Raw genomic sequence first — 21,436 nt, 5'->3', positions numbered from 1 at the left:
CACTTTGATGCCAGTTCTGATGCCCAGAACACATTTGGGCCAGGCTGGAGGGACATGGTTTTGATGTGGGGCGTCCTGTTCTATATGTCTGCAGTGTGATATCAGTGGCCCAAAGTCATTTAACCCTTTCATTAATGCCCTGTGGTGCCCACTTTGATGCCCATTTTATAATTGTAGCTGTTAAGTGTATTCACATCAGGGCACCTCGCTGCATTGTATATTATTGTGATTCTTATTTTAGGAGGCTACACCTATTTAAAAAAAAAAAACAAAAGAAAAAACGTCCTAATAAGAAACTGACGAATAAGAAACCAACTTCAGCCTCGTCCAGAGAACAGCTCCTCTCCCCATACACAGCTTGTCATCCCACACACACACTATATCCCCGGCTCGCACACACAGCCATGCTCCTCTCCGTCATGTCATAACTAACACACACCCCTACTTGAATTCAACACAGGAGAAAGTTTGCTATAGTAGCACATTATCAGTTGTGCTCATGAAAATAGTTGAAAGACTGGCATATTTAAATAGTTAAGGTGTTATTTTGGCTCTGCTCACTTCTGCATGGGGAGGTGAGCATTGCCCATAACATCAGGTCTATACCAGTCAGGTAGCACAGTAGACCCCATCGGTCCATGCTCAGATCCCAATGCGGAATCGATTGACGCCAGTATTGCTCTAATCTCCTCCTCACATAAGATGTAATACTATGCCCTACATCGGATCCCAATGTATAGAGCGGCCTCAGGAGCTGAGCCTGCACCATACCCAATAGATGCCTTCCACAGCAACAAGTAGAGCTTGCTCTGATCACTGCTGTTTAACCATCTAATGCCATCAATCACGGACGTGGCAGTAAATTGACAGATTTCCAGTGTGCCAGGGCCCCGTGATTGCGGACTGTTGAGATTGTCATTGCAACAGGGGGTCTGCTGAAAGCCCCCATTGTTGTCATATAGTCAGAATGGCACAAGCTGGGCTTACAATGGTATTTCAGTGTATAAAACAAGTGATTGCAGGTTGAAGACAAAATACAATTTAAAAGTTTTTATTACAAAAATGTTTTTTTTCCCCCATATCCAGAAAATGTAGTAAGAAAAAATATTTACATGTCATTTACATTGAATAACAGCAACCTAAAACATGGAAAAAAAAAAATAATGGACTGGAGGGGTAAGACAAAACTGGAAGATCATGTAAACTGACCATTTTGTCAGGAACAGAAAAAAAAAAAAAATACAAATTTGATACCACCACAAAATTACTCAAACAGTACAGATCATTCCCTGAAATAAGGAACTGGTTAGGATTTTTTTTCCTTTACATGGTTTTGGCAACATAGAAAGAGCAAATTGACAAATGCAAATGCAGATTAAAAAAAAATAAAAAAACGATCCATACATTGAGTCCTTAAATAAAATGTAATATTCCAGTCAATTGGTCTCTTCACGGAAGTCTGCTAGAACTGGACTCAGAAACAAGAGGTACAAGGCGGCTAAAGCTCCATTTCTTCTTCTTCTCGATTCCACATGGAGTCTATGTCACAGTCCACATTGGAGGCGCAGGCTTTGTCGGCACCTGTTGGGTTCACTTTCCGGAGGAGAAGCGTTACAGGCGTGCTCTGGATTGTCTTCGTCGTTTCCCCATTAGCTTTATGGCTGCTAACAACTCTGGAAGGTTTATTCACAAGGATCTCTGGTTGGGGTCTCCAAAGAACCAGCTCCATAGATGGACGACTTCTACAATTGTAAGGAGTCAAAAATAAGTTATCAGGAATCTGCACTCACTGAGAAACAAACTAACCTTATAATCGGTCTGTAATAATGTCATATAATCTTATCTAAAGTCTCACTGAATGAGCAGGCTCTCACAATAAGGCCATGTTCACACGTTCACCATTTCATTAGTATTTGTGTTTCTATTCCACTTCCTCCGATTGTAAGCAAACACCATAAGTCACACAAATACAGATTTAAAATACTCAAAGTAAGAACTAGGACTAACAAAAATATATATTTATAATATGTGGCAAAAATTAAGATCAAAATTTTTATTTTTTTTTTTGAGACCCTTACTGCATTTTATTGCTATGTTGCGGCAGCCAGAAAAAAACAATTGTCGTTTTTTTGCTTCATTTTTAAGAGTATAAAAGGAGGGCGATTTGACCTTTTGAAGGATTATCTATTTATTTTTTCATATACTGTATTTAATAGTCCCTTTAGGAGACCTGGATCTGCGATCTTCTGCATCACTATGGATAGTGAAAATCACGATCTCCGAAACGCTGGCTCTCACAGGAGAATCAGAATGACAGGTACGGGAAATCTTCAGCAGACCCCCAGCCGTCATGGCAACCCATCGGTGCCTCGAGGTCACATCACTGGCATGCCAATGGACATGTGAAGTGACACGCCTCCTGCAGGTGCGTGTTAAAATGCCGCTGTCAGATTGTCAGCAGCATTTCTAAGGCTAATGGCCATTGTCATAGCTCCGCTCTATCTGTAGCTCTTAGGGGCAGATTAATATATATTTGGAATCACCACGTTCAGAATCGCCCGATCAATATAAAAAAAGAATTAACCAGGTTGGTAAAAAGGGTAACGAAAAAAAACAAAACAAATAAATAAAAACGCTAGAATTACTTTCTTTGGGTCGCCGTTACATTGCAATAAAATGCAATGATGGGCGATCAAATGATCATATCTACACCAAAATAGTATCAATAAAAACGTCAGCTCAGAGCGCAAAAAATAAGCCCTCACCCAGCCCCAGATCACAAAAAATGGAGACGCTACGGGTTTTGGAAAATTTCGCCTTTCTTTATTTTACCAAAGTTTGGATTTTTTTTCACCACTTAAAGAACCTACACATGTTTGGTGTCATGAACTTGTAATGGCCTGGAGAATCATAATGGTAGATCAGTTTTAGCATTTATTGAACATGGTATATATATATATATAAAAAAAAAAATAAAAAAAAAAAACACCAAAGAAAACTGCAATTGCATTTTTTTTTCACATTTTACCGCACTTGGAATTTTTTTTCCCCGTTCTCTAGTACACGACATGCTAAAAACAATGATGTGGTTCAAAATGACAAGTTGTCCAGCAATAAACAAGCCCTCACATGGGCATATTGACTAAAAAGTCTAGAAAATAAAAAGAAGATAAGTCTCTGGGAAGAAGGGGAGCAAAAAACAAAAAAAAATACCTCCAGTGGGGCTTGGAAAAAAAAAAAAATTGTTTTATTAATTTTCACTACAGTGTGGGTGTAGGGGTGTGTGTGTGTGTGTGTGTGTGTGTGTGTGTGTGTGTGTGTGTGTGTGTGTGTGTTTTTCTTTTTTTTTTTGTTACATGATTGATATATGTGTACGCATACTGAGAATAAATAATAATAAATAAATAATAATGACTTTTGGAAGAAGGGGAGAAAAAAAACAAAAACAGAAAATAGCACAGTCAGGAGGAGGTCAAAGGGTTTTTCTGAAAAATTAACAAAGATGGCCAGAACTAGGCAATGGAGCCATCATGGGTTACCTGCTAGTACAACCCCTTTAAAATCCCTGCACGTCACCGAGATCCAGGTCCTTAGGACTCTACCCATCACTAAACAGACTGATCTGAAGTGCACCGTTCAGGAGACAGAAGCACTCGCCTCTTGCCAAACCGAGCAGAGTAGACTTTGTATTCTATGGAGCTGGTACTCTCAGCAGGTGCACATAGTGGGAGAGACGTACTCCTCCTCCTCCACACTACAGGACATTTCTGGCGTCGGCACATGCAATCTGTTGCAGGCCATGCACTAGGTTTTAGCCCTCTTACTCTTCTCACAAATGTCTTTTTCAGCCAAACTCATTTTAATGCACTTGTTAGAAATCTTATACAACGGAGCACTTACATGGAAGCCACAATTTTTTGGGTTAGAGACTCATCCAATCCCTTTTTGAAGCCCTCCACGAGTACATCAGACATTACAAGGGTGGGGAAATGACCGTCTCTTGAGTCATTATCATCTTCGTCCTCAACATCAAGCCTGAAAGGGAGGAAAAAAAAAATAAATTGAAGTCGGAAGAATGGAAAATACTTGCATTTTAATTGTAAAGGCTTAAACACTGGATACACTCCTTCTGGGTAAGTGGTGGAATTATCCTGTGGATCTCTGGTGTAGCCTTCACAATGTACATGGTATACGTCCTTTATGTATCAATGTGGATTACAGAGGCTGTAGGCTGCCTGGACTTTTACAATTATGTACGTCCACTTGTAGAACAAAAACATAATAGTTGGCTCCCGTCATGACACCATTCCAGTGATGTTGGTGCCATGTCCGCCGCTGTTTGAGACTCCAGGGCTGCTGCGCTCTCACGTCTGCTGGTGCAAGGTTCAATCAAGGAAGAACGGGACCAGCGTGGGAGGAGAGTATGTACGTTATATTTATTTTTAAACATATTTGGCATCACCTCGTGCGGTTTGTACATGCTTATAAAATATACACGGAACACAAAAGGGGGAAGAAAAAAAAAGTTACAGAATCACTACCCTCCCCCCCCCCCCCCCCAATCACCTCCCAAAAAAATTTGAAGAAAGTTTGTTACAGATAAAGACTACAGCTCTCCCCCAAAAAAAAGCAAAGTCCTCAATTAGCTGAAAGACAAAAAAAAAAAAAAAAGGGTTATGGCTCTCAGAATATGGCGGCTGAAGCTGTATGTCTCTCTTCTACTTTATGGAAGAGATCACCTACAGTAGGAATCCATCACAGAGATGCAGGTTCAGCCCCCACAACACACATCCCAGACTATTTATTTAAAAAAAAAAGCTAGAAGAACATCAGCTTGTCACCGGAAGGCATGGGATTTGGCAGAGGTCTACACGTGTACAGTGGGATCAGAATTATTCATATGCAGCCTGTATGCCCTAAAGATTGGCACGACTATCGATTTCCGCCATACGGGCCTGTGGATGTAACAGAGGCTCCAATACTGGAAAGACCCTCAAATCAGGAGACAAAGATGGAAAGGTGGTCCACAGAGCCCACTAGGAACATCAATTCATTACATACACGGCCCACTGACTTCAATTTTTGTTGACTAGGACGCGAATAAACATCCAGTGCAGGAGTCTGCACGTGTATGATGGGGCTCAGGAGGGAAATGGCGGCTATGTTACAGGTGTTGTCGGGGTGGCGCTCCAGCCGAGGCTATGAACCCTTTACATTCCATGGTCATTCTTACAGCAGCATTTTAAAGGTGCGGATGCTAGTGTGTGCATCACTTCCCACCGCCGCCTGTGATGCAATCACAAGGTACTAATGGGCTACCATGTCAGCCAGAGGCCTGCTGAAGGTTCCCACGGCTGCCATCTTGGTGCTCCTGTGAAGCTTAGTCATAGGTTTGGCTCCGTAGTGGACCATGATTTTTCCTATATGCTTCAGTATAAAGGAAAAACGACAGCACAAAAATAAATTTCCTGTTCATTAAAGGGTTTGTTTAAAGTGGACAGAACAAATATCGGGTGGTCTCAGACAGTGCTAGGAACTAGGCCCATGGCATTGTAGACTGCCCATAGTACTCTGGCCGTAGATTAATTATTTTTAACACCCAAACAATTTGGCCAATTTTATTGATGATACAGGTCATATATTACCTGCTTTCTAGGTCTCTAAATCTTCTCATTGCAGCATCAGACTGCGATTCTACAGCCACTTCCTCCATGTCCTCTGTCGGAGCTGGGAGCATCATGGCATTGGACTGGTCCGCTATGGTCAGAAGTACAGCAGCTTCCTTCACTTGTGAATGGCTGGAGGCCCAGGATGGCGGTGCTGAGCCTTGAGTAAAGACATCGAGAGCTTGAGACGAGGCTTGAATCACAGATGGTGTGGGAGATGCTGAAACTCTTCTTTTCTTCAAAGGGCAGCTTAGAAGAAGAAAAACGCAAATTACAAATAATGCAGAAATCAACCCCCATGTGGCATGTCTGCCGATATCGGCCACGGAAAGTTTATCCAGGTATTGGCCAATCTGTCTCTGATCAACACATGCATACAGCGCTGAGCTACTGATCAATGGCAGATTGGGCAGCGTGCAATGAGAGGCAGAAGCCCCGGCACCTCCAACAATATCAGCCGCATCCCTGTAACATGTGATGATGAAGCGGCTTTGGGGGGAGGATGTACTGGGATAGATGGGAAGGCAGCAGCAGCAGCTGTGAGCCCATAGAAAGTTGTTCCTTTTTCTTTCCCCTACCCACGTAGCAGGCATTCCTCTGGTGTCAGGCTGAGGAATACAGACAAACCCTGCTGGGTAATAGTGCCGGTATGCTCCATGTGCTACTTACCCATCATTATCCTCTTGGCGCCTGTGCTTTCTCCATAGTCTAGGGTGGCTTTACAAAAAAAAAACGAAAAAAAAAAAAAACCTTTAGTACGTTCAAATATTGATTACTTAAAAAAAAGGAACACAACATAAAATATACAAAAATAAAGATATAACAGTTTTAACCTAATTTAGGATCCTTTAGTCTAATATTGCAATTACACACGTGGTCAAAATTGTTGGTTCCCCTCATTTAACCCCTTCCCGACCTTTGACGCATACGCTGCGTCATGAAAGTCGGTGCCATTCCGACCCATGACGCAGCATATGCGTCATGGAAAGATCGCGTCCCTGCAGGCCGGGTGAAAGGGTTAACCCATTTCACCCGATCTGCAGGGACAGGGGGAGTGGTAGTTTAGCCCGGGGGGGTGGCTTCACCCCCTCGTGGCTACGATCGCTCTGATTGGCTGTTGAAAGTGAAACTGCCAATCAGAGCGATTTGTAATATTTCACCTAAAAAACTGGTGAAATATTACAATCCAGCCATGGCCGATGCTGCAATATCATCGGCCATGGCTGGAAACACTTATGTGCACCCACCCCACCCCTCCGATCGCCCCCCCAGCCCCCCGATCTGTGGTCCGCTCCCCTCCGTCCTGTGCTCCGCTCCCCCGTACTCCTGTCCGCTTCCCCGTGCACCAATCACACCCCCTGTGCTGCAATCAAACCGCCCCGCACCCCGATCCCCCCCCCCCCGCACACAGCGACCCCCCCGTGCTCCGATCCACCCCCCCCGCACAGCGATCCCTCACCCCGTGCTCCAATCCTTCCCCGTGCTCCAATCCTCCCTCCCGTGTTCCGATCCACCCCCCCCATGATCCGATCCACCCCCCCGTGCTCCGACGCCCCCCCCGTGCCCTGATCTCCCCCCCCTTATACTTACCTGGCCGCCCGAGGTCCGTCCGTCTTCTTTCCTGGGCGCCGCCATCTTCCAAAATGGCGGGCGCATGTGCAGTGCGCCCGCCGAATCTGCCGGCCGGCAGATTCGTTCCAGAGTGAATTTTGATCACTGAGATATATCCTATCTCAGTGATCAAAATAAAAAAAATAGTAAATGACCCCCCCCTTTGTCACCCCCATAGATAGGGACAATAAAAAAAATAAAGAATTTTTTTTTTTTTCACTAAGGTTGGGGTAAGAACTAGGGGTAGGGTTAGGGGTAGGGTTAGGGGTAGGGTTAGGGTTAGGGGTAGGGTTAGGGCTAGGGGTAGGGTTAGGGGTAGGGTTAGGGGTAGGGTTAGGGTTAGGGGTAGGGTTAGGGCTAGGGTTAGGGGTAGGGGTAGGGGTAGGGGTAGGGTTAGGGGTAGGGTTAGGGCTAGGGTTTCGGTATGTGCACACGTATTCTGGTCCTATGCGGATTTTTCCGCAGCGGATTTGAAAAATCCACAGTGCTAAACCGCTGCCGATTTATCGTGGATTTACCGCGGTTTTTCTGCGCATTTCACTGCGGTTTTACAACTGCGATTTTCTATTGGAGCAGTTCTAAAACCGCTGCGGAATCCGCAGAAAGAAGTGACATGCTGCGGAATGTAAACCGCTGCGTTTCCGTGCAGTTTTTCCGCAGCATGTGTACAGCGATTTTTGGTTCCCATAGGTTCACATTGAACTGTAAACTCATGGGAAACTGCTGCGGATCCGCAGCGTTTTCCGCAGCGTGTGCACATACCTTTAGAATTAGGCTATGTGCACACGGTGCGGATTGGCCGCTGCGGATCCGCAGCAGTGTTCCATCGGGTTTACAGTACCATGTAAACATATGGAAAACCAAATCCGCTGTGCCCATGGTGCAGAAAATACCGCGCGGGAACGCTGCGTTGTATTTTCCGCAGCATGCCAATTCTTTGTGCGGATTCCGCAGCGTTTTACACCTGTTCCTCAATAGGAATCCACAGGTGAAATCCGCACAAAAAACACTGGAAATCCACGGTACATCCACAGGTAAAACGCAGTGCCTTTTACCCGCGGATTTTTCAAAAATGATGCTGAAAAATCTCATACGAATCCGCAACGTTGGCACATAGCCTTAGAGTTGGGTTGGAATTAGGGTTGTGGTTAGGGTTAGGGGTGTGTTGGGGTTAGGGTTGTGGTTAGGGGTGTGTTGGGGTTAGGGTTGTGATTAGGGTTACGGCTACAGTTGGGATAAGGGTTAGGGGTGTGTTGGAGGTAGAATTGAGGGGTTTCCACTGTTTAGGCACTTCAGGGGGTCTCCAAACGCAACATGGCGCCACCATTGATTCCAGCCAATCTTGTATTCAAAAATTCAAATGGTGCTCCCTCACTTCCGAACCCCGACGTGTGCCCAAACAGTGGTTTACCCCCACATATGGGGTACCAGCATACTCAGGACAAACTGCGCAACAATTACTGGGGTCCAATTTCTCCTGTTACCCTTGAGAAAATAAAAAATTGCTTGCTAAAACATCATTTTTGAGGAAAGAAAAATGATTTTTTATTTTCACGGCTCTGCGTTGTAAATGTCTGTGAAGCACTTGGGGGTTCAAAGTGCTCACCACATATCTAGATAAGTTCCTTGGGGGGTCTAGTTTCCAAAATGGGGTCACTTGTGGGGGGTTTCTACTGTTTAGGCACACCAGGGGCTCTGCAAACGCAATGTGACGCCCGCAGACCATTCCATCAAAGTCTGCATTTCAAAAGTCACTACTTCCCTTCTGAGCCCCCACGTGTGCCCAAACAGTGGTTTACCCCCACACATGGGGTATCAGCGTACTCAGGAGAAACTGGACAACAACTTTTGTGGTCCAATTTCTCCTGTAACCCTTGGGAAAATAAAAAATTCTGGGCTAAAAAATTATTTTTGAGGAAAGAAAACGTATTTATTATTTTCACTGCTCTGTGTTATGAACTTCTGTGAAGCACTTGGGGGTTCAAAGTGCTCACCTCACATCTAGATAAGTTCCTTTCGGGGTCTAGTTTCCAAAATGGGGTCACTTGTGGGGGGTTTCTACTGTTTAGCCACATCAGGGGCTCTGCAAACGCAACGTGACGCCCGCAGAGCATTCCATCAAAGTCTGCATTTCAAAACGTCACTACTTCACTTCCGAGCCCCAGCATGTGCCTAAACAGTGGTTTACCCCCACATATGGGGTATCAGCGTACTCAGGAGAAACTGGACAACAACTTTTGTGGTCCAATTTCTCCTGTTACCCTTGGGAAAATAAAAAATTGCGGGCTAAAATTCATTTTTGAGAAAATAATTTTTTTTTTTTATTTTCATGGCTCTGCGTTATAAACTTCTGTGAAGCACTTGAGGGTTCAAAGTGCTCACTACACATCTAGATTAGTTCCTTTGGGGGTCTAGTTTCCAAAATGGGGTAATTTGTGGGGGATCTCCAATGTTTAGGCACACAGGGGCTCTCCAAACGCGACATGGTGTCCGCTAATGATTGGAGATAATTTTCCATTTAAAAAGCCAAATGGCGTGCCTTCCCTTCTGAGCCCTGCCGTGCGCCCAAACAGTGGTTTACCCCCACATATGGGGTATCTGCATACTCAGGACAAACTGGACAACAACATTTGTGGTCCAATTTCTCCTATTACCATTGGCAAAATAGGAAATTCCAGGCTAAAAAATCATTTTTGAGAAAAGAAAAATTATTTTTTATTTTCATGGCTCTGCATTATAAACTTCTGTGAAGCACCTGGGGGTTTAAAGTGCTCAGTATGCATCTAGATAAGTTCCTTGGGGGGTCTAGTTTCCAAAATGGGGTCACTTGTGGGGGAGCTCCATTGCATAGGCACACAGGGGCTCTCCAAATGCGACATGGTGTCCACTAACAATTGGAGCTAATTTTCCATTCAAAAAGTTAAAAGGCGCGCCTTCCCTTCCGAGCCCTGCCGTGTGCCCAAACAGTGGTTTACCCCCACATATGAGGTATCGGCGTACTCGGGAGAAATTGCTCAACAAATTTTAGGATCCATTTTATCCTATTGCCCATGTGAAAATGAAAAAATTGAGGCGAAAATAAATTTTTTGTGAAAAAAAAGTACTTTTTCATTTTTACGGATCAATTTGTGAAGCACCTGGGGGTTTAAAGGGCTCACTATGCATCTAGATAAGTTCCTTGGGGCGTCTAGTTTCCAAAATGGGGTCACTTGTGGGGGAGCTCCAATTTTTAGGCACACGGGGGCTCTCCAAATGTGACATGGTGTCCGCTAAAGAGTGCAGCCAATTTTTCATTCAAAAAGTCAAATGGCGCTCCTTCCCTTCCAAGCCCTGCCGTGCGCCCAAACAGTGGTTTACCCCCACATATGAGGTATCAGCGTACTCAGGACAAATTGGACAACAACGTACGTGGTTCAGTTTCTCCTTTTACCATTGGGAAAATAAAAAAATTGTTGCTGAAAAATCATTTTTGTGACTAAAAAGTTAAATGTTCATTTTTTCCTTCCATGTTGCTTCTGCTGCTGAGAAGCACCTGAAGGGTTAATAAACTTCTTGAATGTGGTTTTGTGCACCTTGAGGGGTGCAGTTTTTAGAATGGTGTCACTTTTGGGTATTTTCAGCCATATAGACCCCTCAAACTGACTTCAAATGTGAGGTGGTCCCTAAAAAAAATGGTTTTGTAAATTTTGTTGTAAAAATGAGAAATCGCTGGTCAAATTTTAACCCTTATAACTTCCTAGCAAAAAAAAATTTTGTTTCCAAAATTGTGCTGATGTAAAGTAGACATGTGGGAAATGTTATTTATTAACTATTTTGTGTCACATAACTCTCTGGTTTAACAGAATAAAAATTCAAAATGTGAAAATTGCGAAATTTTCAAAATTTTCGCCAAATTTCCGTTTTTATCACAAATAAACCTCCCACTCCCGTCTCCAAGACTTTACACGTGCTGCGCCGATTCTTTGGAATGCACTACCTAGGTTAATACGATTAATCCCCAATCCCCACAGTTTTAAGCGTGCCCTAAAAACTCATTTGTTCAGACTGGCCTACCGCCTCAATGCATTAACCTAACGATCCCTGTGTGGCCTATTTATAATAAAAAAAAAAAAAAAAGGTTCCTCGCATCATGTTCTCATACACTTTATGCAGTATTAGCCCTCTGTGTCTGTACTGCCACATACTTAGGCAGGTAACTGGTTCATGCAGCTTTACATGAACACCTGAGCCTTACACTATAGCTGGTCCGAATAACTAAAGCAATTGTTACCATCCACCTCTCGTGTCTCCCCTTTTCCCCATAGTTTGTAAGCTTGCGAGCAGGGCCCTCATTCCTCCTGGTATCTGTTTTGAACTGTATTTCTGTTATGCTGTAATGTCTATTGTCTGTACAAGTCCCCTCTATAATTTGTAAAGCGCTGCGGAATATGTTGGCGCTATATAAATAAAATTATTATTATTATTATTATTATTATTAATAAACACAGAATTTATTGACCTAAATTTACCACTAACATGAAGCCCAATATGTCACGAAAAAACAATCTCAGAACCGCTAGGATCCATTGAAGCGTTCCTGAGTTATTACCTCATGAAGGGACACTGGTCAGAATTGCAAAAAACGGCAAGGTCTTTAAGGTCAAAATAGGCTGGGTCATGAAGGGGTTAATGATAGAAAAACCCACAATGGTCACAGAAAGAACATGAATCTCACAAAAGTAATAAATAAAAAATCTATGAAAATGAAAAAAAATGAAAGTCCGACATTGCTTTTCAACCATGCTTCCACAGGTTTTCTAAAAAAAATAAAACTCAAGAAATAGGCCTGGACAGAAATGATGGTACCATTAACTAAATATTTTGTTGCACAACGTTTTGGAGGCAATCACTGCAATCAAACGATTCCTGTAACTGCCAATGAGACTTCTGCACCTCTCGACAGGTATTTTCACCACTCCTCAAGAGCAAACAGCTCCAGGTGTCTCGTGTTTGAAGGTTGCCTTTTCCAGACGGCATGTTTCACCTCTTTCCAAAGATGCTCAATAGGATTTAGGTCAGGGCTCATAGAAGGCCACTTCAGAATAGTCCAATGTTTTCCTCTTAGCCATTCTTGAGTGTTTATAGCTTTGTGTTTTGGGCCATTATCCTGTTGTAAGACCCATGACCTGTGAACTGTGACAGACCAAGTTTTCTGACACAGAGCAGCACATTTCTCTCTAGAATCCCTTGATAGTCTTGAGATTTTATTGTACCCTGCACAGATTCTAGACACCCTGTGCCAGATACAGCAAAGCAGCATCAGAGCATAACAGAGCTTCCTCCATGTTTCACAGTAGGGACAGTGTTATTTTCTTCATATGCTTCATTTTCCCATCTGTGAACATAGAGCTGATGTGTCTTGCCAAAAAGTTCCATTTTTGCCTTATCCGTCCATGGGTCATTCTCCCAGAAGCTGTGTGGCTTGTCAACATGTCTGGCTTTTTTTATGATTTTATTTTTTTTTCTTCCAACAATGGTGTCCTCCTTGGTCTTCTCCCATGAAGTCCATTTTGGCTCATACAACTACGGATTGTGCGAATTGACCCTGATGTTCCTTGAGCTTGAAGTTTACCTTAAGGGTAAGTTCACACAGGGCGTTTTGCTTTTTTTCTGCAGCAAAACCTGGTCTTCTTGGCAGGAAAGAAGCTGGGTCAAAAACGCAGGTTTAGATGCGTTTTTTGTTGCGTATTTGGTGTGGGGTTTTTTCCTCTTTGTCCATGCTAATGTCCTTGGATTTTTAGCAGCAAAAATGCAGCAAATAATGATACCTGCGTTTTTTTCAACACCCATTCAAGTCAATAAACGCTGAAAGAAGTGACATGCTCTATGTCCAAAAAAATGCAGCAAAGCACAAAATATTGATCCCACACACAAAAAAAAAAAAATCAATGTGTGTGCATGAGATTTCTGAAATCTCATAGGCTTTGCTGGTATTGTAAGGCTATGTGCACACGTTGCCGATTAGGCTTAGGAATTTCTGGTGCGGATTTTGCCTCTCCTGGCAGAAAACGCACCTGCGGATTTCTCGCGTTTTTTGTGCGGTTCTGTAGCCTTTTTTGTGCATTTTTGCTGCGGTTTTCTTGCGGATTTGCTGCATTTGTTTACCCCTGAGGTTTTCTATAATGGAATGGGTACAAAAACGCTGCAGATTCACAAAAAAGTGACATGCTACTTCTTTTAAACCGCAGCGTTTCCGCAGCGGATTTTCCGCAAAGTGTGCACAACATTTTTTTCTCATTGATTTATATTGTACTGTAAATCAATTGTGGATCTGCAGAGTTTCTGCACCGCAAAAAACGCTGCGGATCCGCAGAGAATCCGCAACGTGTGCACATGCCCTAAAAAGCAGCTGAAAATTAGCATAAAGAAAACCACAGCAAAAACGCCCTGTGTGAACTTACCCTTAACAACTCTTTCCATCGCTTTCTCTGGTCCATGTTGAGTGATATACACCATGTCACCAAACAGCACAGTGAGTCCCTATATACAGGCCCATCCACTGATTCCAAGATTGTAGACACCTGTGATGTTAGTTAGTGGACACACCGCGATTTAACACGTCCCTTTTGTCACTTTATTTTCAGAGGTACCATCATTTCTGTCCAGGCATATTCCATGAGTTTTATTTATTTTTTTAATTCTGTGGAAGCCTGGTTGAAAAGCAATGTCTGACTTTCATTTGTTTATTTTCATAGATCTTTTACAGACTCAAGTTATTTCTGTGACCATTGTGCGTTTTTCTGTCATTAAATGAGGGCTACTAAGATAGACAGATAGACAGATACGCTCCTGATGGAAATTCAGAAGCATCTGTCGACGTCACGTCGGAGGCTTCCTGTCCACTCAATCGACGGAGCAGGACTTCCAACGTCATTCTGATTGACAGCTGGATCCCCACTGCCTAACTCGGGGAGCAGGCGGTCAATCAGAATGACATCGGTAGTCCTGCCCCGTCGCATCAACAGAGACTTCTGGATCCCCGGCAGGAGCAGACTGTGACCGCTCTGTGCAGGGGAAGAACGGCTCAGTGCACAACAGGCAGGTAGGTTGCAATTACCTGTCAGTTAGTGCTTAGGTACCTTCCTCTTTCCTTTTTCTTTTTTATATGAAGTCCCACATAGACCCTTTAAAATGTACTTTGTTATTGGGACAAACCCTTTAAGCCCCACCACTTAAATAAATCATTACATAAGATGGTCTCCGTTCTAAAATAGAACTGATCAGCAAGCCAGTTAGCAAAGCAAACTTAACCAAGTTCATGTGATGAGGGGTTAATGTTTACCACCAACTTATGGGTCACAGGATTCATATCTGTTCAATGTTGTTACCTCGGTTATTTGCAGCAGCATCCTCCAGACCCCCCACGTGTGCCCCTTCTGCTGTCTGACCTGCCAAACCTCCCACCCCAGTGTTGTGTGAAACAGTCAACAAAACTATTAAAAAAAAAATCATAATCACAGCTTAACACATGTTCTGCTACTTACCTGGTGCCCGTTATTTGAGGCAATGAATGGATCCATGAAGGATTCTGGTTCTGTGCTTCGACTCCCAGAAATAAACCACCATTTTCACCAACATAACTGGGGGTCACAGTAAACTGGTTGTGCATGTAGTGGGATCCGTTACTAGTCAGTCCACCACCCATGGGTAGGTTATTTATTTGGCCGAGTTCACTGACCGATGAGCCAAGAATTGAAAGGTCAACTATCCCAGAAGTGGGGGTCCTCTGTAGGGAAGCGTGAGAAGTATGGTGATGCTCCATCCCGTACAATGGCACTGCACCAAATGCTCTGTCAGTGACGGCCATTCCAGCTCCTACCTAGAAGATTAGATAGTTAAAAATAAATAAAATCAGAAAAAATAAAAATCGAACTTCTATACACATTTCCATGGGCTGAACACATTCACAGGGACGTCTCAATAGATCTTAACCAGGAACACAATGAAACCGACTACACAACGTAGTAGAGGGCTAGGATCATCACCTCCACCACTGTGTGCTCCCAATTTGTCAGAGGGTCGCTCACTCATCGTTTGTTCCTCAACATTTATTTATTACTAGATGGTGGCCCGATTCTAACGCATCGGGTATTCTAGAATATGTGTGTGTGTGTGTGTGTGTGTGTGTGTGTGTGTGTGTGTGTGTGTGTGTGTGTGTGTGTGTGTGTGTGTGTGTGTGTGGCCACATAGTATATATCACAGGCCACGACATATTGTAGAATACCCCACGCAGTATATAACACTGCCCACGCAGTATATAACACTGCCCACATAGTATATAGCAGCCATGTAGTATATAACACAGCCCACGTAGTATATAGCAGTGTGGGCACTATATCGCTCTTTAAAAAAAATAATTAAAATAAAAAATAGTTCTATACTCACCCTCCATCGTCCAGCGAAGCTCTGTCGATGCGCGTGCGGCTGCCGCCAGCTTCCGTTCCCAGGATGCATTGCGACATTACCCAGATGACGTAGCGGTGTCGCGAGACCGCTAAGTCTTCTAGGTAATTTCACAATGCATCTCTGGCTGGCGGCAGCCGCGCACGCCTCGGCGGACGACGGATGGTGAGAATGGCAGGTTTTTTGTTTTTTTTTATTATTTTTAACATTACATCTTTTTACTATTGATGCTGCATAGGCAGCAGCAATAGTAAAAAGTTGGTCACACAGGGTTAATAGCAGCGTTAATGGAGTGCGTTACCCGCGGCATACCGCGGTCCGTTAACGCTGTCATTAACCCTGTGTGAGCTCTGACTGGACAGGAGTAGAGAGGGACTAATTCTCGGCCGGACTGTGCCAGTCGCTGATTGGTCGCAGCAGCCAGGATAGGCAGCTGGTGAGACCAATCAGCGACGTGGGATTTCTGTGACGGAAGTTGCAGACAGAAAGGCGGAAGTACCCCTTAGACAATTATATAGTAGATTATTTATTTTTTTAAAAAGGGGTCTTCTAGGGTTCCTGTCCCACAGCTGAAATTAGCATAATGGAAAAAAAAAAAAAAAACTTGCTCTACTCACCCTCCGCCGGTCCAGCACCGAATCACTGCTCACGGTTTCTTATTGTCTGTAGCGCTGATGTGACGCCAGCAGCCTACAGCCAATCGTGCAGCGACGCTACAACAAAAAACCCGCAAAATACACTCAGATCATAAAAACCTGAGCTGGAGGCTTTTACGTCTACGTGGAGGCCGTTACCCATTTTTTGTTTTAAATTCGCCATGGTCTCAGCTCAAGAACCTCCTGAACCTGATCCGCAGTCGTGTAGACACCATTTCCATACCCCAGTCATCAGCAGAACATGCCACACAGACCAAGATCTGGGCCGTGCACTGCTGGCTTCTGTTTTGTGGACAAAGCAGTGCTGTCATGGCAGGCCACAGCACCTTGTACTCATCCTTTATTTTTAGAAATCTCCATATGTTATCCTACACTAAAGCTCCCCCATACACCTTAGATGGCTGTGAGTGAGCAATGCTGTGTTCTCCAGTCATCTGATGGCGGCTTATCTCAGGGAGAACAAAAGGATCGGGGTCTGAAATCAGACATGGTGGATCCATAACTCACCTGACATCACCTGTCTGGGTCCCCAGAAAAATTATACTGTCGGCTGAACCCGTCTATAGCAACTGTCGATTAGTCTAATATGTATATAGTTGGATTATGGTTAACAAGCGAAGATCAGCTATTGGATTTTTCGGATTATAAGACGCACTTTTCCCCCTCAAAATTTGCGGGGAAAAATGGGGGTGCGTCTTATAATGCGGATATACCTTACTGGACGTGGTGGAGCAGGGTCACTGCTGGAGGAGGCAAGAGTGGAGCGTTGCTGCAGGCCGGGATGAGGGGGGTGTTCGGTGGTGCGGGGGCTCTGCCGACATTTTGTGAAAGGCCAGAGCCCCCGTACTTACATGGTTTACTATGCGTTGTACTCCGGGAAAATGGTTGCTGGGGGAAACGCATGCGCAGAATGGAGAGCTCACCACCAAGATCTCGGGAGATGAGATCTCAGAGCCGATTCCCCGCAGCAGCCATTTTCCCAGAGTCCAATGCATAGTAAACCATGTAAGTGCGGGGGCTCTAGACTTTCACAAAATGTTGGCAGAGCCTCCGCACCACCGATGCACATCCGAACACCCCCTCATCCCAGCCTGCAGCAACACTACACTCTTGCCTCCTCCAGCAGCGACCCTGGGCCCTGCTCCATCGCAGCCACCACCCCGGTAAGCAATAAGGCGCATGGATTATAAGAAGCACCAGCATTTTATTAAAAAAGGTTTTTTTTCCTATTTTGGGGTATGCCTCAATCCGCAAAATACGTATATACAAATGCATTCGCGCTTATTTTATGTCCGATTCATAGAGAATGGTGAATACTGAAGGAAGCAGAAGGGCCCAATACAAGAAATTCACCGGCATAAATGATGCCATCACTCGTCGATTCGAGTGTTTTGCTCCGGGATGTTTACATGGCACGATGAAGAACAAGCACCATTATGATCGCCACGTCTAACGCACCTCAATCCAACCGCATAGTGTCCATACTCCCTCAGCATCATGCAAAAACCAGCCGTCCCTACACCACCCTCAGATCTAACGTACAGATCAAAAAGTCACACCGACCCAAAACTGCAAGAAGGAAAACTACAGGAGCTCAATAGAAACGTATAGGTGAGAAGGAACTCAGGACTCAAGTCAGCAGGGCCAGGCATCCACGGAGGGGCCGGCCGGGGGGTCAGCAGGGCCAGGCAACCACCGAGGGGCCGGCCGGGGGGGTCAGCAGGGCCAGGCATCCACGGAGGGGACGGCCTGGAGGTCAGCAGGGCCAGGCAACCACGGAGGGGCCGGCCGGGGGGGTCAGCAGGGCCAGGCATCCACGGAGGGGACGGCCTGGAGGTCAGCAGGGCCAGGCAACCACGGAGGGGCCGGCCGGGAGGTCAGCAGGGCCAGGCATCCACGGAGGGGACGGCCTGGAGGTCAGCAGGGCCAGGCAACCACGGAGGGGCCGGCCGGGGGGTCAGCAGGGCCAGGCATCCACGGAGGGGCCGGCCGGGGGGTCAGCAGGGCCAGGCATCCACGGAGGGGCCGGGGGGTCAGCAGGGCCAGGCATCCACGGAGGGGCCGGCCGGGGGGTCAGCAGGGCCAGGCAACCACCGAGGGGCCGGCCGGGGGGGGTCAGCAGGGCCAGGCATCCACGGAGGGGCCGGCCGGGAGGTCAGCAGGGCCAGGCAACCACGGAGGGGCCGGCCGGTGGGTCAGCAGGGCCAGGCATCCACGGAGGGGACGGCCTGGAGGTCAGCAGGGCCAGGCAACCACGGAGGGGCCGGCCGGGGGGTCAGCAGGGCCAGGCATCCACGGAGGGGCCGGCCGGGGGGTCAGCAGGGCCAGGCAACCACCGAGGGGCCGGCCGGGGGGGTCAGCAGGGCCAGGCATCCAGAGGGGCCGGCCGGGGGGGGTCAGCAGGGCCAGGCATCCACGGAGGGGCCGGCCGGGGGGGGTCAGCAGGGCCAGGCATCCACGGAGGGGCCGGCCGGGAGGTCAGCAGGGCCAGGCAACCACGGAGGGGCCGGCCGGGGGGGTCAGCAGGGCCAGGCATCCACGGAGGGGACGGCCGGGAGGTCAGCAGGGCCAGGCATCCACGGAGGGGCCGGCCGGGGGGTCAGCAGGGCCAGGCAACCACCGAGGGGCCGGTGGGGGGGTCAGCAGGGCCAGGCAACCACCGAGGGGCCGGCCGGGGGGGGGTCAGCAGGGCCAGGCAACCACCGAGGGGCCGGCCGGGGGGGTCAGCAGGGCCAGGCATCCACGGAGGGGTCGGCCGGGGGGGTCAGCAGGGCCAGGCATCCACAGAGGGGTCGGCCGGGGGGTCAGCAGGGCCAGGCAACCATGGAGGGGTCGGCCGGGGGGTCAGCAGGGCCAGGCATCCACGGAGGGGTCGGCCGGGGGGGTCAGCAGGGCCAGGCATCCACAGAGGGGTCGGCCGGGGGGTCAGCAGGGCCAGGCATCCACAGAGGGGTCGGCCGGGGGATCAGCAGGGCCAGGCAACCATGGAGGGGTCGGCCGGGCCAGGCATCCACAGAGGGGTCGGCCGGGGGGTCAGCAGGGCCAGGCATCCACAGAGGGGTCGGCCGGGGGGTCAGCAGGGCCAGGCATCCACAGAGGGGTCGGCCGGGGGGTCAGCAGGGCCAGGCATCCACAGAGGGGTCGGCCGGGGGGTCAGCAGGGCCAGGCATCCACAGAGGGGTCGGCCGGGGGGTCAGCAGGGCCAGGCATCCACAGAGGGGTCGGCCGGGGGGTCAGCAGGGCCAGGCATCCACAGAGGGGTCGGCCGGGGGGTCAGCAGGGCCAGGCAACCATGGAGGGGGCACTGTCTGGAGGTCTCCTGGTTACATAATGGGTCTGGGCAGTGTCGGATCAGGCCGAGATCACATCTGTGTTACACAAGGGACAAAATACATCAGTGAAATCAGTGCTGGGACTTGTAGTACTACGGACAGCTCCACAGTAATGAGATGCCGCACCACGCTTCCTCCAACCACCAGCACAGGTTGTCGCCCCCGGCCGTCGCTCACCTCTAGCACGTCTCCTGTTCCTCTCGCCGTTCTCTCGGATGACTTCCCGGTGACCGCGTTGTCCTCTGTTGCTCCTCCGCACAGTGACCGGCAGCGCCGCCGCTCAGCCGCACATATCCAATTCTGGGCGGAGCTTCTACTTTTCTAGAACGCTCTGCAAGTTTCTACCGTCCTACCATAGAGGCGGCACTGGAGGTGGGATAGAGAGGGTGGGATAGAGAGGATGGGGCGGGGTCTAAAGGGTCACCGGGTAAGAAAAAGTGTCGCTTCTTCTTGTGCCGCGGTTGCCGCCATCTTTTTGGTTACGTTTCTAGACAAGGCGGTTGCACATTTAGGCAATCTCGGCATTTGTTGAGGCTGTCCACATTACTAAGCAGCAGGCCACGGGACTCAAGCAATATGGGAAAGATAATAATCTCTCTGATGCCGAAAAGTGTCAAATAGTGCAATGCATTGGACAAGGTCTGAAAAGTTTCGAGATTTCACAGAAATGTAAGCTTGATCATCGTACTGTGAAGATATGTGTGGCTGATACTGAGCACAGATGGGTGTATCAGTATTACTAATACTGTATATATAGGTTTGTACTTTGGGGGTAGTGCATGTGGTGGGCTCCATTATGAGCCGCTGGATAATGTCATGTCACATGTGTGACTACTGTTAAATGTTTTTAACATAATGTGTTGTGCATGTCCTTTTTGTGTCTAATAAAAATTAATTTTATGCTGATGTCATGCTTTAGGTGATCCCCTACATGTGATTATTCCTTTGTCTCTTCTTCATATGTTCAGTAGCTGCTCTCTTAATTCAATGAATTTGGCAGAAATGTTCCTCATTATGCCTTTATCTGCACACACCCATCTGTGCTCAGTATCAGCCACACATATCTTCACAGTACGATGATCAAGCTTACATTTATGTGAAATCTCGAAACTTTTCAGACCTTGTCCAATGCATTGCACTATTTGACTCTTTTCGGCATCAGAGAGATTATTATCTTTCCCATATTGCTTGAGACCCGTGGCCTGCTGATTAGTAATGTGGACAGCCTCAACACAGGGCCTCCCCCTAATAGCGATCAGCAAGTAGCATTTTTTCACCCTGAAACCACTAACCTCCATACGCCATGGCGTCCACATACTAATCTACCATGCTGCTTTGCTTTGCCGCCTTGATAAATAGAGAATACGCCCATGATGTGAACTGAGAACACGCCCCCTCCTGATAGGACACGCCCCCCGAAATGACGTCGGTCACACCTGGAAGGAACCCATACACTCTAGCATTTACCGTGCCGGAAGTCACAGGCCTGGAAATTGGCGCCAAGATATAAGGCCGAGAATCATCGGATACACATGAGTTGAGAGATCAGGGGGCGTCCTGACCTCGGGCCTGTGTGTACGCTGTGCCGCATCCCTCCCTCGGGCCTGTGTGTACACTGTGCCGCATCCCTCCCTCGGGCCTGTGTGTACACTGTGCCGCATCCCTCCCTCGGGCCTGTGTGTACACTGTGCCGCATCCCTCCCTCGGGCCTGTGTGTACACTGTGCCGC

General features: G+C 47.1%; 1 protein-coding gene across 1 annotated transcript; it reads right to left on the bottom strand.

Annotated features, from left to right (window-relative positions):
* Positions 1-1,035: 1,035 nt before the first annotated feature.
* CCDC117 (coiled-coil domain containing 117) lies at positions 1,036-20,069 on the bottom strand. The gene is made up of 6 exons (XM_069754392.1): positions 19,885-20,069; positions 14,801-15,135; positions 6,336-6,383; positions 5,646-5,915; positions 3,901-4,035; positions 1,036-1,742 (listed from the first exon to the last, which is right to left on the bottom strand). The coding sequence occupies exons 2-6, from the start codon at positions 15,121-15,123 to the stop codon at positions 1,499-1,501; spliced, it is 1,020 nt and encodes a 339-aa protein (XP_069610493.1). The 5' UTR covers positions 15,124-15,135; positions 19,885-20,069; the 3' UTR covers positions 1,036-1,498.
* Positions 20,070-21,436: the final 1,367 nt, after the last annotated feature.

The sequence above is a fragment of the Ranitomeya imitator genome, chromosome 1, assembly GCF_032444005.1.
Source record: "Ranitomeya imitator isolate aRanImi1 chromosome 1, aRanImi1.pri, whole genome shotgun sequence".
Classification (NCBI taxonomy): Eukaryota; Metazoa; Chordata; class Amphibia; order Anura; family Dendrobatidae; genus Ranitomeya; species Ranitomeya imitator.
Note: the sequence above shows the minus strand (reverse complement) of the source record. Positions and strands in the feature narration are given on the sequence as shown.

Bases quoted from the DNA above. Each gene is read 5' to 3' on its own strand.
- CCDC117 (XM_069754392.1), bottom strand. From the start codon at position 15,123: ATGGCCGTCACTGACAGAGCATTTGGTGCAGTGCCATTGTACGGGATG. The intron at 6,384-14,800 runs GTAAGTAGCAGA...TTTTTTGTAAAG, and splicing joins CCTCAAATAACGGGCACCAG to CCACCCTAGACTATGGAGAA. The intron at 4,036-5,645 runs GTAATATATGAC...CCTCCCTTTCAG, and splicing joins TTTAGAGACCTAGAAAGCAG to GCTTGATGTTGAGGACGAAG.